The sequence below is a fragment of the Oryctolagus cuniculus genome, chromosome 9 (genome assembly GCF_051225735.1).
Source record: "Oryctolagus cuniculus isolate XC-2025 breed Fujian yellow rabbit chromosome 9, ASM5122573v1, whole genome shotgun sequence".
NCBI classification, from domain to species: domain Eukaryota; kingdom Metazoa; phylum Chordata; class Mammalia; order Lagomorpha; family Leporidae; genus Oryctolagus; species Oryctolagus cuniculus.
Window position 1 is genome coordinate 103,142,583 of NC_142875.1, and position 12,499 is coordinate 103,155,081.

Genomic DNA, 12,499 nt, shown 5'->3' on the forward strand with positions numbered 1-12,499 from the left:
TCAGTATTAAGAACGCTGGAAGAAGCAACATTGCTTTCCAGTTGAAGTCTCTTAGGATGTAGGGAACAGATAGGAGATTATCTGGAGCAGTCATCTGTAAGTCCTTTTGGAATACTTTCTAGCCTTTTCTAGAAGGACCTCCAAGAACTTTGCTGATACATGATCTATGCTGAGACCAGTTGGGATTTGTTTTATCCTCCGAACAGGAAATTGGGAAATGGCAGTTGGTAGTTCTCTCTTGACACAAGGGCATTCTAACTTGTATCACAGTTTGTGTTTCTTTGGGTTCTTAATGGTGCCAGCTCTGTGCCTTGCTAGGTACTCTGTCAATAAATGTTGAAAGGATGTGAATAGTGGGGAGAGGAGGGAGAACGGGTCTCACTGGGGTCTTGGTGTGTTAATATGGCAGGACCCTCAGGTCACAACGTGATGGTATTCCACCCATAGGAGTGGACTGAGAGTGTTGGTCAAAGATCCCGGACCTGAGAGGGGTGGAGACAGGACGGCTGGAATGTTGAGAAGTAGTCTTTGGATGGCAATTTGTGATTACTGGGGTGTTCTGGGGCAAATTAAACTTTATGTAAATGTTTCATCTGATCAGCATGGTATCTGGTTAGTCTTACTCAAAACTATGAGCTGGAAGTAAACATCTGGAAAATACTTGGATTTTGGTGAGACTGGGGTGGAGCCCTAGGTTGGTGGTGCTCAGCTGCTGAGTGTCTGGAAATGACCGGATGAGGGAAAATAGGGTCTTAGACATCTAGACATCAAGAAACTGTTTATGCCAGGATACTGCTCTGGCCGAGGAAGGGAATAAGGTGTGTGCAAGTGGGGGCGGGTACAGGGCAGTGTGGGTAGCCTGTCTCTCCCAGCTCTGGGTGTTAGAACAGACTGACAGCTTCTGCAGGTGGGGGAGGTAGGCACAGGAGTATTATGGGATGCCTGGCTGAGTGGAGATGGAGCATTATGGGATGTGACACTGGGTTGTGCTGGGAGTATTATGGTATGTCTGCTTGACCACAGGTTCCTTGAAATTATGGGATGTCAGGGTGTGGGTGGGGGAGTAAAATTATTATGGGATGTTTTTGCAGTGTTAGGAAAGGTTAGATGTTCATCTGGGGGGGTGACAGTGGGGCTGCTGATCATTATGGGATATCTTTTTGACAGGGGGGGAGTGGAGCTAGAAGGAGAGCATGAAGGCTGGGCGTGGAGTTGTAAGCATTCTAGACCCTAGCCTTCTGGGACTGAGGGCAGCTCTAGGGGGTTGGTTATTATGGGATGTCAGTATAGAAAGTGGGAGACTGATTATTATGGGATGTGTGTGGGAGGAGGCCGAGTGTCCGTTGTAGTATGTGTGTGTGGGGGGTGAGTTTCTGATTATTATGGGATATCAAGCTGGGGGTGGATGAAGGGTGGTTATTATGGGATGTCTGTGGGGGGGTGGGGATGAGTATTATGGGATATGAGGCTGAAGTACTGGGAGGGGTGCTTATTATGGGATGGCCCTGGGGAGGGAGAGGTGATGAATTATTATGGGATGTTAGCATTAGAGCCAAGAGTGAAGAAGTTGGCAAAGGATGGTTATTATGGGATGTCAGAGAGAGGAGAGGGTTAGTTGCAAAAGGCCGGTAGTATTATGTCAGCCGCCCCCCCACCGCATATATGTATAAGGAGTGTGGGGGGGAAATCGGTGTGTGTGAGTGTATGTGGGGTGTCCGTGTGTATTATGGGATGGCCAGGAGGTGGGCGGTTGCCCGGGTGACGCGCGCGCGCTCGCGCGCTCTGAGGGGGCGTGGCCAATGGTTGCCTGAGCGACGAGGGGGCGGGGGTTGCCCGGGAGACCTAGGGAGGAGGGTGGCGGTAGTGGAGGGGGGGTTGGAGTTGGTTGAGGTTATTATGGGCTGTCCGTGGGGGGGCGGGGCCTGTGCGGTGGGATTTCCCGGCCGGTGTTTCGGGCCCTTTAAGAGGCGACGCCGGAGCCGGAGCCATTTTCCCCCCTTCGGCCGCGGCGAGGAGGAGCCGGAGCGGGAGTGACAACCGGCCGGACCCAGCACGACCTGCGGCGGCTCGAGGGTGAGGAGAGTGCCGGTTTTCCGCAGGGACGCTCCCCTCAGCCCGACAAACCCCGAGAGCCATCCCCTCAGCCGCTCCTTCCTCGGGCTCCTCAGACCCGCGGACCGCCCCCTGCCCTGAGGGGCCGACTCTTCCCTTCCCTTCCCTGCAGGGTGCCTGGCTTCCCCCCACCCCCGCCCCGCTCCCCGCGACCCCCGGCTCGGGCTGGGTCTCCCACAATGCCCGGCGCCCGCCCCCTCGCCCTTTGCTCACTTGCCCCCCGGGACACGTGGCCCGGCCCCCTTCCGGGTGGGCGCTCTCCTGCCCCCCACGTCCCTGCCTCCGGACCCCCCCACCCCCCGGCGCACCCGAGCCTCCACGCCCCCCTGGTCCCCGCGGCTCCGGAGCAGAACCTGAGTTGTCCCAGAGGACAGCCCTTGGAGAGCTGCCCTGTCTGGGAACTGGCCCCTCCCAGGGCGCAGGGAGGCGCCCCCCCACCCCCAAGTGACCTTGTGTCCCCGAGCGCCTCGCCGCCGGCCGCCTCGCCGCCCCCCCAGCCCGCGCCGCGGTCACTCGGACCCCCTCCCCCGTCACACCCTGCTTGGGCCGGGCCGGCTGCTCCCCTCCCCACGCCTGCACCAGTCTGTCCTCGGGGGCGTCGCTGCCTCTCTTCGCGGGGGCGCTTGTTGGGGCGCCGGCTTCCGGGCTGCCCCCGAGGAGTGTGGAACTAAGTTCAGCCTGAGTGGTTCGGGTGCCCTGCCGGGGTGGCTGGGGTTGGGGGGGTGGCGGAAAGAACGGGTGGGGGTGGGGGAGGGGGCCGGTGCGCGTCACTGACTGTTCTCTTTCTCCCCCCTCCCCCGCACAGTGACTCGGGCCAGTGTAGAGGGCCCCAGGCCGCAGGCAGGAGCAGCTGGGCCGATTCCCTGGCCGGGAGCAGCGGAAGGGGATGGCGTCGGGCCTGGGCTCACCGTCCCCCTGCTCAGCGGGCAGTGAGGAGGAGGATATGGATGCACTTTTGAACAACAGCCTGCCCCCACCCCACCCAGGTAACACCTTCCCAGGGGCCCGGGGGCAGGAAGGAGGCCTTTGTGCCCTCCCTAGTGACTGCGAAGGCAGGGCGTTGTGGCTGGCTGTGCAGAGCCCGAGGTGGAAGGGCATCCGAAGGGAGTGGTTCCCTTTGAGGAGCTCTTGTGTGAGGGGGGTGGCAGCCATGCGCCTCCCGGGCACCACGGGCCCAGATGCGAGCTTGCTGCACCCGCTTGTCTGGAGGAATGCCGTGCAGTTCCCGGCTGAGGGAGCTCTCCCGACTGGCAGGCGTTCCCTTGCGTGGGTCTGGGGAGCACCGCAGGTCGCTGGGACCCTGCGGGGGGGGGGGCTCTTTGGGGGTAGTGGAGGCGTTGGAGGGTGCAGTCGGAGGAGCCTGTGGTCACTGCTGTGGGAAAGACAGAGGGAGTGTTGGTTGCTTGCTATCTGATTATTTTTAGCTTCTGATCAGTTACCGGTTTTCTGTGCTGTTTCAACTGTGTGAAGTTTGAATCTCGCTCCCTAGCAGGATCTACAGTGCTTCTGGCAAATTGCTGGAATGTTTTGAGTGGGGCTGTGATGGGGCCTTGGGGGGGGGATTTAGTAGCCTGAGGAGCCTCCCATGAGGGGGCAGGAGGAGTTAGGGCCCCTCTCTTCTCTGCCCAGTGGCCATGAGGCTGGCTTTTTTCCCTAGAGGCTGCTTTTTGCCTGTGATGTAGCCTGGGGTTTGTGCTGGCAGTGTCTAATGTTTGTGTGGGTGTGTTAGGGGTTGCGCTATCTGTGTTTTGGGGTGGCTCCGTGAACTGGCCAAACCCGTATGGTTATAACCAGCCTGCCCAATTGGAATAGCCCTTCTCTGCCCTCAGATGAGGGCTGATGTCATGGACCTCGGCGCTGTCTCCCTCGTCCTCTTCAGAGCCCCTATCTAATGCACCTGCTTGTTTTCTTGACCTCTTTTTTCCCTTGAGGGCCATGTTTCATCCTCTCTGCTTCTACTTTTCTGACTGTGGAGCCCACTGGTCCTGTTTTATTTCCCATCAATCGTTTTCCACTTCTGCCTTCTCTCTCAGCTGCAGCTGGAAGTTGAGGTGGTCCGGGAGAGATGCTTTCGTATCTGGCATTTTCTGAGTTGGAATTCTTCACATCGAGCAGGTCATTTAGGAGAGGGGTCAGTCTTGTTACTGGGTTTCCCGGTATTGGGTCAGAAACTTAGGCTTGAGGTTCATTGCTGTGCAGAGCGGGGTTTGCCTTTGCCCAGGGTGGGGGCTGGGTGCTGGGGGTGGGTGGCAGCGAGGTGAGAAGAGCCTATCTTTTCTGTGCTGGGAGGAGTAGTGGTGCTGTCTGGCCACGGTTGGTTCTGCATCTTGGCCTCCCATTGGGCCCTTGGTCTGGGACTGTCCCCCAAATTGCTAGCAGTTGTGCAGGCTTCCAGGGTGAACTCTGCCCCAAGCTGCAGCATGACCCAGTTTTTCCACTTGCCACACCCCATTCCTGCCCCTTTCCCAAATCTCTGTATCTCAGCCGGGTTGCCGCTCGCCATTTCAGCGTGGTGTCTGAGAGGTCTGGGAGTCGTCTGTGGATGGGAGGATGTCCCCCTTGCCTCCGTGGCTTTGTCCTTGTCTCTGAGATGTGGGTGGTGATGGAGTGATGACCTGGGGATTACTGGAGAGAAGCCCTTAAGAAAATGATTGGGGCTGGTGTCCTATTCCCATGGGAATGTGAGGGGCTTTTTTGTACCTGGCCTGATCCTGGGCTGAGTCAGAGGGGGAGGCTGATGGGGCTTTGTCCAGCCTAATGTCTTATGTTCCCTAGTATATGGTTAACTCCAGAAGGGCGGAGCCAGAAGCATTTAGGGGGGAGAAGGGGGAGGGTCAGGAGCTAAGCTCCTTGTGGTATTGAAGGAAACATTGTTTCCTATCACTGTCTACCTTCTTAAAATTTGGGGGCTTTGGACATGGCTCCCGGTGTTCCTGCTGGGACTTTGGATGGGGTCAAGGAGGAAGCCGAGCGCTTGCAGACTTCAGCTCTGTCCCTGGTGACGGAAAACCTGATGATGGTTGGAGGAGTGGTCCAGTCCCTCCCAGAGTTTGACCCTTCATGTGTGTGTTGGTGTCCTTGGGTTTCCTTGCCTAGGACATAGGTGTGACCTCTCAAGAACTGGGTCATCCCAGAGTAGGTGTTAAAGATGGGTTGCATTTGGACCTGGGGCCAGGTAGCTATTTGGGAAGTCTCCTGTGAGGGCAGTCTCTCCTGGCTACCTCTGTCAACCCCGCCCCCCTCCCCTGCCACTTCCTGTCTGTCCTATGTTGGCAGCTGGGTGCCCTGGGCCGGCTTCTGCGGTCAGGAGCCATTTTCCCTTTCCTCAGTGGGTGAGGCACTCCCTTCTTCTCTCCACTCCCTTCTCCACTCCCCGCCCCCCCCCCCCCCCAGCGGGGGTGGCTTGGGAAGAGGGAGGGAGGGGGGAGGAGGGAGCTGGTGTGCTGGTGTGAATGTCTGCTACAAAGGGAGCTGCCTCCTGGCCTCTCCTCCCCCTCTGTGCCCCTTCCCACCTATCCCTGCCCAGGAGCTCTCAGTATTACCCCAGGCTTTGTGTGTGCTTCCAGCCAGGGGAGGAGGTGGAGCCAGATGGGAGGAGGATTGGCTGAGGGGGAGATGGTGACAGCTGGGCTGATTTGGGCCCCTAGAGAGAAGAGGCTACTGACCCAGGAGGAGCTGGGGAAGAAGAGTAGGGCTGAGATGGGGGAAGGAAATTGTGTGTGGTAGAGGACACGAGGTTGGGCTGGCAACTGAACCTGGGGCGTGGAGTCTGGTTGTTTTGAGCAGTGATGATCCCAGAGGGATTCCAGAAAGGTGTGGTGTCTGGGACCCCGAAGCTGATGGTGTTCTGGGCATGCGCTGAGCCTCCGCTCTGTAGTGTTTGCCTTTGGGTAGACCTTTCATTCTCACTCCCTGGTGTATAGAGTGCTTGGTGGCCAGCTGCAGGAGGCTTGGGCCTAGTTCTCTTGTTTGGTGAGCTGTAGGCATCTCGGTTCAGTTGCACTGGTGAGCACCTGAGGTCTGCTGGAGAAACGGGGAAGAGGGACTGGGCTCTGGCCAGCGGCCTGAGGTGGGCCTGCTCTGAGCTGCCAGGCCTGTTTTGGGTATCTCCAGCTCTCTCGGTGTTTTTGTCCTGAGGATCAGCGGCCTTCTGCGGAGAGCATAGCAGTTCTCTTCAGGAAAATCTGGGGCAGGAGGTGGGGAATGAAGTCGGAAGCCTCTGGATTAGGGCCTGACCTTTTGCTATTGATCTCTTCGCTGCGCATCGCTGTTGGCCAATGTATGCAGAGAACGAAGAGGACCCAGAAGAGGATTTATCAGAAGCAGAGACTCCAAAGCTCAAGAAGAAGAAAAAGCCTAAGAAACCTCGGGACCCTAAAATCCCCAAGAGCAAGCGCCAAAAAAAGGAGGTGAGTGGGTGATTGAATGTTACTGGGACGGCAGGAAGAGGGGGAGCTCTGGGAAGGTTCGGGGTCCTTGGCTCCTCTGGAGTGGCGGGCTGGGTCTTGGCGATGAGCCTCAGGGCTGTCCTGAGGTCAGCATGTGTGTAGCATGTGCGTGTCTGTCTCCCTCTCCCCCTTCCCTGCTCCAGCGTTTGCTCTTATGCCGGCAGCTGGGGGACAGCTCTGGGGAGGGGCCGGAGTTTGTGGAGGAGGAGGAAGAGGTGGCTCTGCGCTCAGACAGTGAGGGCAGCGACTATACCCCTGGCAAGAAGAAGAAGAAGAAGCTTGGGCCTAAGAAAGAGAAGAAGAACAAATCCAAACGGAAGGAGGAGGAGGAGGAAGATGACGATGACGATGATTCCAAGGTGCTGGACCTCTGTCACCTTTTCTTAGCTGTTAACTTCTGTCCTTGCAGCCCCCTGGAACGTTCTCTGTCCACCTCTTTCTATTTATTTCCTGTTAACTCTGTTACCCGGGTCTCACGAGCCATAGTTTGAACTCAAATTCCCTTAGCAAGTGTGGGCACCGGGTGGCAGGACCTTGACCTTGCTCTCTTCTGCAGGAGCCTAAATCATCCGCTCAGCTCCTAGAAGATTGGGGCATGGAAGACATTGACCATGTGTTCTCGGAGGAGGATTATCGCACCCTCACCAACTACAAGGCCTTCAGCCAGTTTGTCCGGTAAACCAGCAGGGGCTTGGTGGGAGGAGACTTCTTCTATGATCTCTCTTCTCTTTCTCTTTTTTTACTCTTAAACATTTTCTCTTTTCTGTGTTTTTTTTTTTTTTCTTCCATTCCTCTACCAGACCCCTCATTGCAGCCAAAAACCCCAAGATTGCTGTCTCCAAGATGATGATGGTTTTGGGTGCTAAGTGGCGGGAGTTCAGTACCAACAACCCCTTCAAAGGGAGTTCTGGGGCTTCGGTGGCAGCGGCGGCAGCGGCTGCAGTGGCTGTGGTGGAGAGCATGGTGACAGCCACCGAAGTGGCACCACCACCTCCCCCTGTGGAGGTGCCTATCCGCAAAGCCAAGACCAAGGAGGGCAAAGGTGAGATGGGATGCAGTGGGAGAGGGGCCTGGTGTGGACTTAGGATGTCAGACAGAGCATGGACTGCCCTGTTGGCCCTGAGGTAGCAGATGGGAGGGCGCACTGGGTCTTGAGTTTAGGAAGGAGATTGGGGAAGCCCGACACGTGAAGCAAGCTAAGGGAGAGATTTGATTTTCCGTACTCTTTTACCCCTGTGAGATATCTACTTGGATGCATTCTGATTTTTAGGTCCCAATGCTCGGAGGAAGCCCAAGGGTAGCCCTCGTGTACCTGATGCCAAGAAGCCTAAACCCAAGAAAGTAGCACCCCTGAAAATTAAGCTGGGAGGCTTTGGTTCCAAGCGTAAGAGATCTTCGGTGAGTCCCCAGCCCATCCCTTTGCCCAAGGTGCCGTGTCTAATAGAAAGGTGCTGCCTCATGTTGGGACCCGCCCTTCACGTAGAATGTGGGGATTTGGCCACAGAACGGCATGTAGCTGGGCTCCCTGTCTAAGAGTCCTTAATGGCTGCTGATGGCCCTGGTGAAAGAGTGCACCCCTCTCCACCACTCTCCTTCCTCTTGGCTGGCATTTCTAACCTGACTCATTCTTTTCATTCTCTAGAGTGAGGATGATGACTTAGATGTGGAATCTGACTTCGATGATGCCAGTATCAATAGCTATTCTGTTTCTGATGGTTCCACCAGCCGCAGCAGCCGGAGCCGCAAGAAACTCCGAACCACTAAAAAGAAAAAGAAAGGTGTGTTTCCTGTCTGCATCTGTCTGTGGAGGGGTGACGTGGGAGTGACTGGGGCAGAATCTCCCTTAGGAGATGGGGTGGGGGGAGGTGGTTTTTTTCTAATAACTGGGCTTTCCCTCTTCCTTGCCCAGGCGAGGAGGAGGTGACTGCTGTGGATGGTTATGAGACAGACCACCAGGACTATTGCGAGGTGTGCCAGCAAGGCGGCGAGATCATCCTGTGTGATACCTGTCCCCGCGCCTACCACATGGTCTGCCTGGATCCGGATATGGAGAAGGCTCCGGAGGGCAAGTGGAGCTGCCCACATTGCGTGAGTGTCTGGCCACTGTGGCCTCTGGGCACCCGTGGAGGTGGGGGTGGGCGGGTTAACCCTTCGGGGCTAGGGTGGAGATGGAAATGGTTGTGCTGCTGGCCCTGAGCTCTGGGAAACATCCTAAGGGTGATGGGCGGGGGTTGGGACCTGGGTGGGTGGGGTGGTAATAATGGGAGTCTGTGGTCCTTGACTACAGGAGAAGGAGGGCATCCAGTGGGAGGCCAAAGAGGACAATTCGGAAGGCGAAGAGATCCTGGAAGAGGTGGGGGGAGACCCCGAAGAGGAGGATGACCACCACATGGAGTTCTGCCGGGTGTGCAAGGATGGCGGGGAGCTGCTGTGCTGCGACACCTGTCCTTCGTCGTACCACATCCACTGCCTCAACCCGCCGCTGCCCGAGATTCCCAATGGAGAGTGGCTCTGCCCCCGCTGTACAGTGAGTGACCAACTTCAGCCGGGGTGGGCGAGCTGGGAAGAGCATTCTAGCGGAAGGATTTCCCACTGCTGTGTGTAGCTGTTGTGAGGCGGAGGTGTGTGTTTGTGTGTGTGTGTGTGTGTGTGTGTGTGTCGGGGGTCATTGGAGAATTTGAGACTTTCAGCCTGAGACAGGTATTTCCTTCCTCCTGTGGTCTCAGGATACCTTTGTTTTGGGAAAATGTAGGACTAACTTTGAACAGAGGAGTTGTTGTTTTGTCAGCTGCCCAAGAGGGACAGAGCTGCTTCTTTAGCTGAGAGCTTCTGTCTGTCCTTGCCTTGACGCCTGACTTGGGTCTTGGGTGCTTGGATTGTTTAATGGGGCTGCTTACTGCTTTTAGGTCGCTTGTGGGAGGGTCCCTGGGCTTGAGGTCTGATTTTTCTGTGTGGACTTCTGGGTAATTGCTGAAGTCCAGCTACAGGATCTGTTAGGCAAGTAGGAGTGGTGGTGAAGTTCAGAAAGGAGAGGGAATTCTGGCATTCCCTCTCCAGAAGGGCCCTGGGATTAGGTCTTACTTGAAATGAGATTTAGTAATCCTGTGATGAGATTGAGGCTGTGGGCCGTCCCGTGTCCTCCCTGTTTGAGATTCGGGGTTGAGTTATCTCTCTTTTTCCTCAGTGTCCAGCTCTGAAGGGTAAAGTGCAGAAGATCCTAATCTGGAAGTGGGGCCAGCCACCATCTCCCACTCCGGTGCCTCGGCCCCCAGATGCTGATCCCAACACTCCTTCACCCAAGCCCTTGGAGGGGCGGCCAGAGCGGCAGTTCTTTGTGAAGTGGCAAGGCATGTCTTACTGGCACTGCTCCTGGGTGTCTGAACTGCAGGTATGTCTGTGATAGGCTGGTGAGGCGGAAGCCATAATGAAGAGGGTGGTGAGAAAACAAGAGCCTTTTAGGAGAAGGAATGAACACAGCTCCTTGGGGGCTGACTTTTCTCTCTCTGCACACAGTTGGAGCTACATTGTCAGGTGATGTTCCGGAACTATCAGCGGAAGAATGATATGGATGAGCCACCCTCTGGGGACTTTGGTGGTGATGAAGAGAAGAGCCGGAAGCGAAAGAACAAGGACCCCAAATTTGCAGAGATGGAGGAACGCTTCTATCGCTATGGGATAAAACCTGAGTGGATGATGATCCATCGAATCCTCAACCACAGGTATCAAGATGGGCACCTTGGAGGTGCACAGGACATTTATGGGACTTGTGCCAGAGGGATTAAGAAAATGATGTGAGAGCGGCATTTGGCCTAGTGGTTATGACACCTGCATCCCATATTGGGGAGCCTGAGTTCAAGCCCTGGCTGTCCTCCCAATTGCAGCTTCCTGTCAGTGCACACTTTGGAAGGCAGCAGGTGATGGTGGCTGAAGTGGTTGGGTCCTTGCCACCCATATAGGAAACCCAGATTGAGTTCCCAGCTCTTAGCTTTCATCTGGCCTACCTCTGGCTGTTGAAGGCAAAGTTTGGGGAGTGAATCAAGGAATGGCTGGCTGTCTGTCTTTCAAATAAACAAATAAAAATTTTAAAAGACAAAAGGAAATCTTTGTCACCAGTAACCTACACTAGGAAGGCACTTTATTATTAACCGACTGAATCCTGATAGAGTGAACCATAGTGGATTATAGATTAGAGGTAGTTTTTGGTCCAAAGACTGGTATACCGGAGGTTCTGAAAAGCTTGGGCCTCTGGTATACTTTCAGGTCTGGTTTGGAATGTACATTGTTGTCAGTTTTTTCCTTTTTTTTAAAGATTTATTTTATTTATTTGAAAGAGTTAGAGTAAGAGAGAGGGAGAGAGAGAGAGATCTTCCATCTGTTGGTTAACTCCCTAAATGGCCATAACAGCTGGGGCTGGGCCAGGCTGAAGCCAAGAGCCAGGAGCTTCTTCCGGGTCTCCTGTGTGGGTACAGGGGTCCAAGGACTTGGATTGTCTTCTGCTGCCTTCCCAGGTGCATTAGCAGAGAGGTAGATCAGAAAGGGAGCAGCCACGACTCGAACCAATGCCAGTGTTGCAGGTGGCAGCCTAACCTGTTATGCCACAATGCCGGCAGCCCCTGTTGTTTTGAGAGCAAGTCTGACTTAGAAGGGGAGGAGGGTTGCCTCCTGGCTCTGAGAACTTTCTCTCCATGACCTTGCAGTGTGGACAAGAAGGGCCACGTCCACTACTTGATCAAGTGGCGGGACTTACCCTATGATCAGGCGTCTTGGGAGAGTGAGGATGTGGAGATACAGGACTATGACCTGTTCAAGCAGAGCTACTGGAATCACAGGTGAGTGATTTGGGGAGAGGAGTCAAGTTGCTTCTTGTTGAAAGGACCCTGGGCAGCTGTGTGATGTCTGTCTGCTTTAGGGAGCTGATGAGGGGTGAGGAAGGACGACCAGGCAAGAAGCTCAAGAAAGTGAAGCTGAGGAAGTTGGAGCGGCCTCCTGAGACTCCGACAGTTGACGTGAGTCAGCAGAAGGGGCAGAGAGTGCTGGATGGGCTGTTTGTTACCTGCTCTCACCTCTCGGTGGCGCTAGAGCAAGTAATGGAGCCGAGAGTGCTTCTTGAGGGCCGCTTCCCTACATCTCTGGAAATCAGAAAACACTAGGATCACTCTCCCTTTTCATCATCAGAAAAAAAGCACAAACAATATAGATGATGTATTTTATGTGAGTGAGGAAGCATTACCTGGGGAGCGGGTCACACAACTGAGTTTCTTTGAAACTTGTGTTGCAGCCTGGGTCTTCATGGCTCAGTTCATCTGATTTCTGTTTGTGTGCCACAGTGTGAGGACAGGTAAGGACAAGAGAATAAATCTAGGAGGGACGTGTGATACTTGCTGAGTGGATCCTGAGCAGTTGAATTCTAGTATTGCTAAGGAATCTGATGAGGGGTTTTTCCTCAGTGATCAGGGTAGGGCCAAGATCAGGGCTACTGAATAGGTTAGTTGTCTAGTTGTGTTAGATCCAAAATCAAACACCAAATGGCAGCAACCAATGAGGCGCTTTCTTGCCAGTACGTTTTGTGGCTCTCCTGGGAGGATCTAGTGAAGATACAGAGAAAGCAGCTGCTTTGTCATGGGAGGAAGGGAATTCCTTGCCAGCTCCTGACTTCTATAATTTCATCCTTCAGCCAACAGTGAAGTACGAGCGACAGCCAGAGTACCTGGACGCCACGGGGGGAACCCTGCATCCCTATCAAATGGAGGGCTTGAATTGGCTGCGATTCTCTTGGGCTCAAGGCACCGACACCATCTTGGCTGATGAGATGGGCCTTGGGAAAACTGTGCAGACGGCTGTCTTCCTCTACTCCCTTTATAAGGAGGTGAGAAAGCTGGGCTGTTAGATTTGTGTGAGGGTGTTTTGTGTTTATAGTCTTTCTTTGCATACTGAGGAGA

At 54.9% G+C, this 12,499-nt stretch overlaps 1 protein-coding gene across 25 annotated transcripts in view; it reads left to right on the forward strand.

Annotated features, from left to right (window-relative positions):
• The first annotated feature begins 1,787 nt into the window (after nucleotides 1-1,787).
• Nucleotides 1,788-12,499, forward strand: part of CHD4 (chromodomain helicase DNA binding protein 4) — a 33,733-nt gene continuing 23,021 nt past the window's right edge. For 6 of the 25 annotated variants that reach the window (XM_089304542.1, XM_051850174.3, XM_051850176.3 and 3 more), the window contains exons 1-15: nucleotides 1,788-2,073; nucleotides 2,918-3,098; nucleotides 6,400-6,521; nucleotides 6,704-6,919; nucleotides 7,117-7,235; nucleotides 7,361-7,602; nucleotides 7,831-7,958; nucleotides 8,203-8,338; nucleotides 8,470-8,648; nucleotides 8,848-9,087; nucleotides 9,745-9,948; nucleotides 10,074-10,279; nucleotides 11,258-11,389; nucleotides 11,470-11,566; nucleotides 12,235-12,426. In XM_089304542.1, coding sequence (XP_089160668.1) covers nucleotides 2,999-3,098; nucleotides 6,400-6,521; nucleotides 6,704-6,919; nucleotides 7,117-7,235; nucleotides 7,361-7,602; nucleotides 7,831-7,958; nucleotides 8,203-8,338; nucleotides 8,470-8,648; nucleotides 8,848-9,087; nucleotides 9,745-9,948; nucleotides 10,074-10,279; nucleotides 11,258-11,389; nucleotides 11,470-11,566; nucleotides 12,235-12,426 — 2,313 coding nt within the window. In that variant the 5' untranslated portion in view covers nucleotides 1,788-2,073; nucleotides 2,918-2,998. Of the gene's footprint in view, nucleotides 2,074-2,558; nucleotides 2,784-2,917; nucleotides 3,099-6,399; nucleotides 6,522-6,703; nucleotides 6,920-7,116; nucleotides 7,236-7,360; nucleotides 7,603-7,830; nucleotides 7,959-8,202; nucleotides 8,339-8,469; nucleotides 8,649-8,847; nucleotides 9,088-9,744; nucleotides 9,949-10,073; nucleotides 10,280-11,257; nucleotides 11,390-11,469; nucleotides 11,567-12,234; nucleotides 12,427-12,499 lie in introns of those variants that run through there. The other 19 variants (XM_051850182.3, XM_051850183.3, XM_070049315.2 and 16 more) reach the window with 7 other exon arrangements.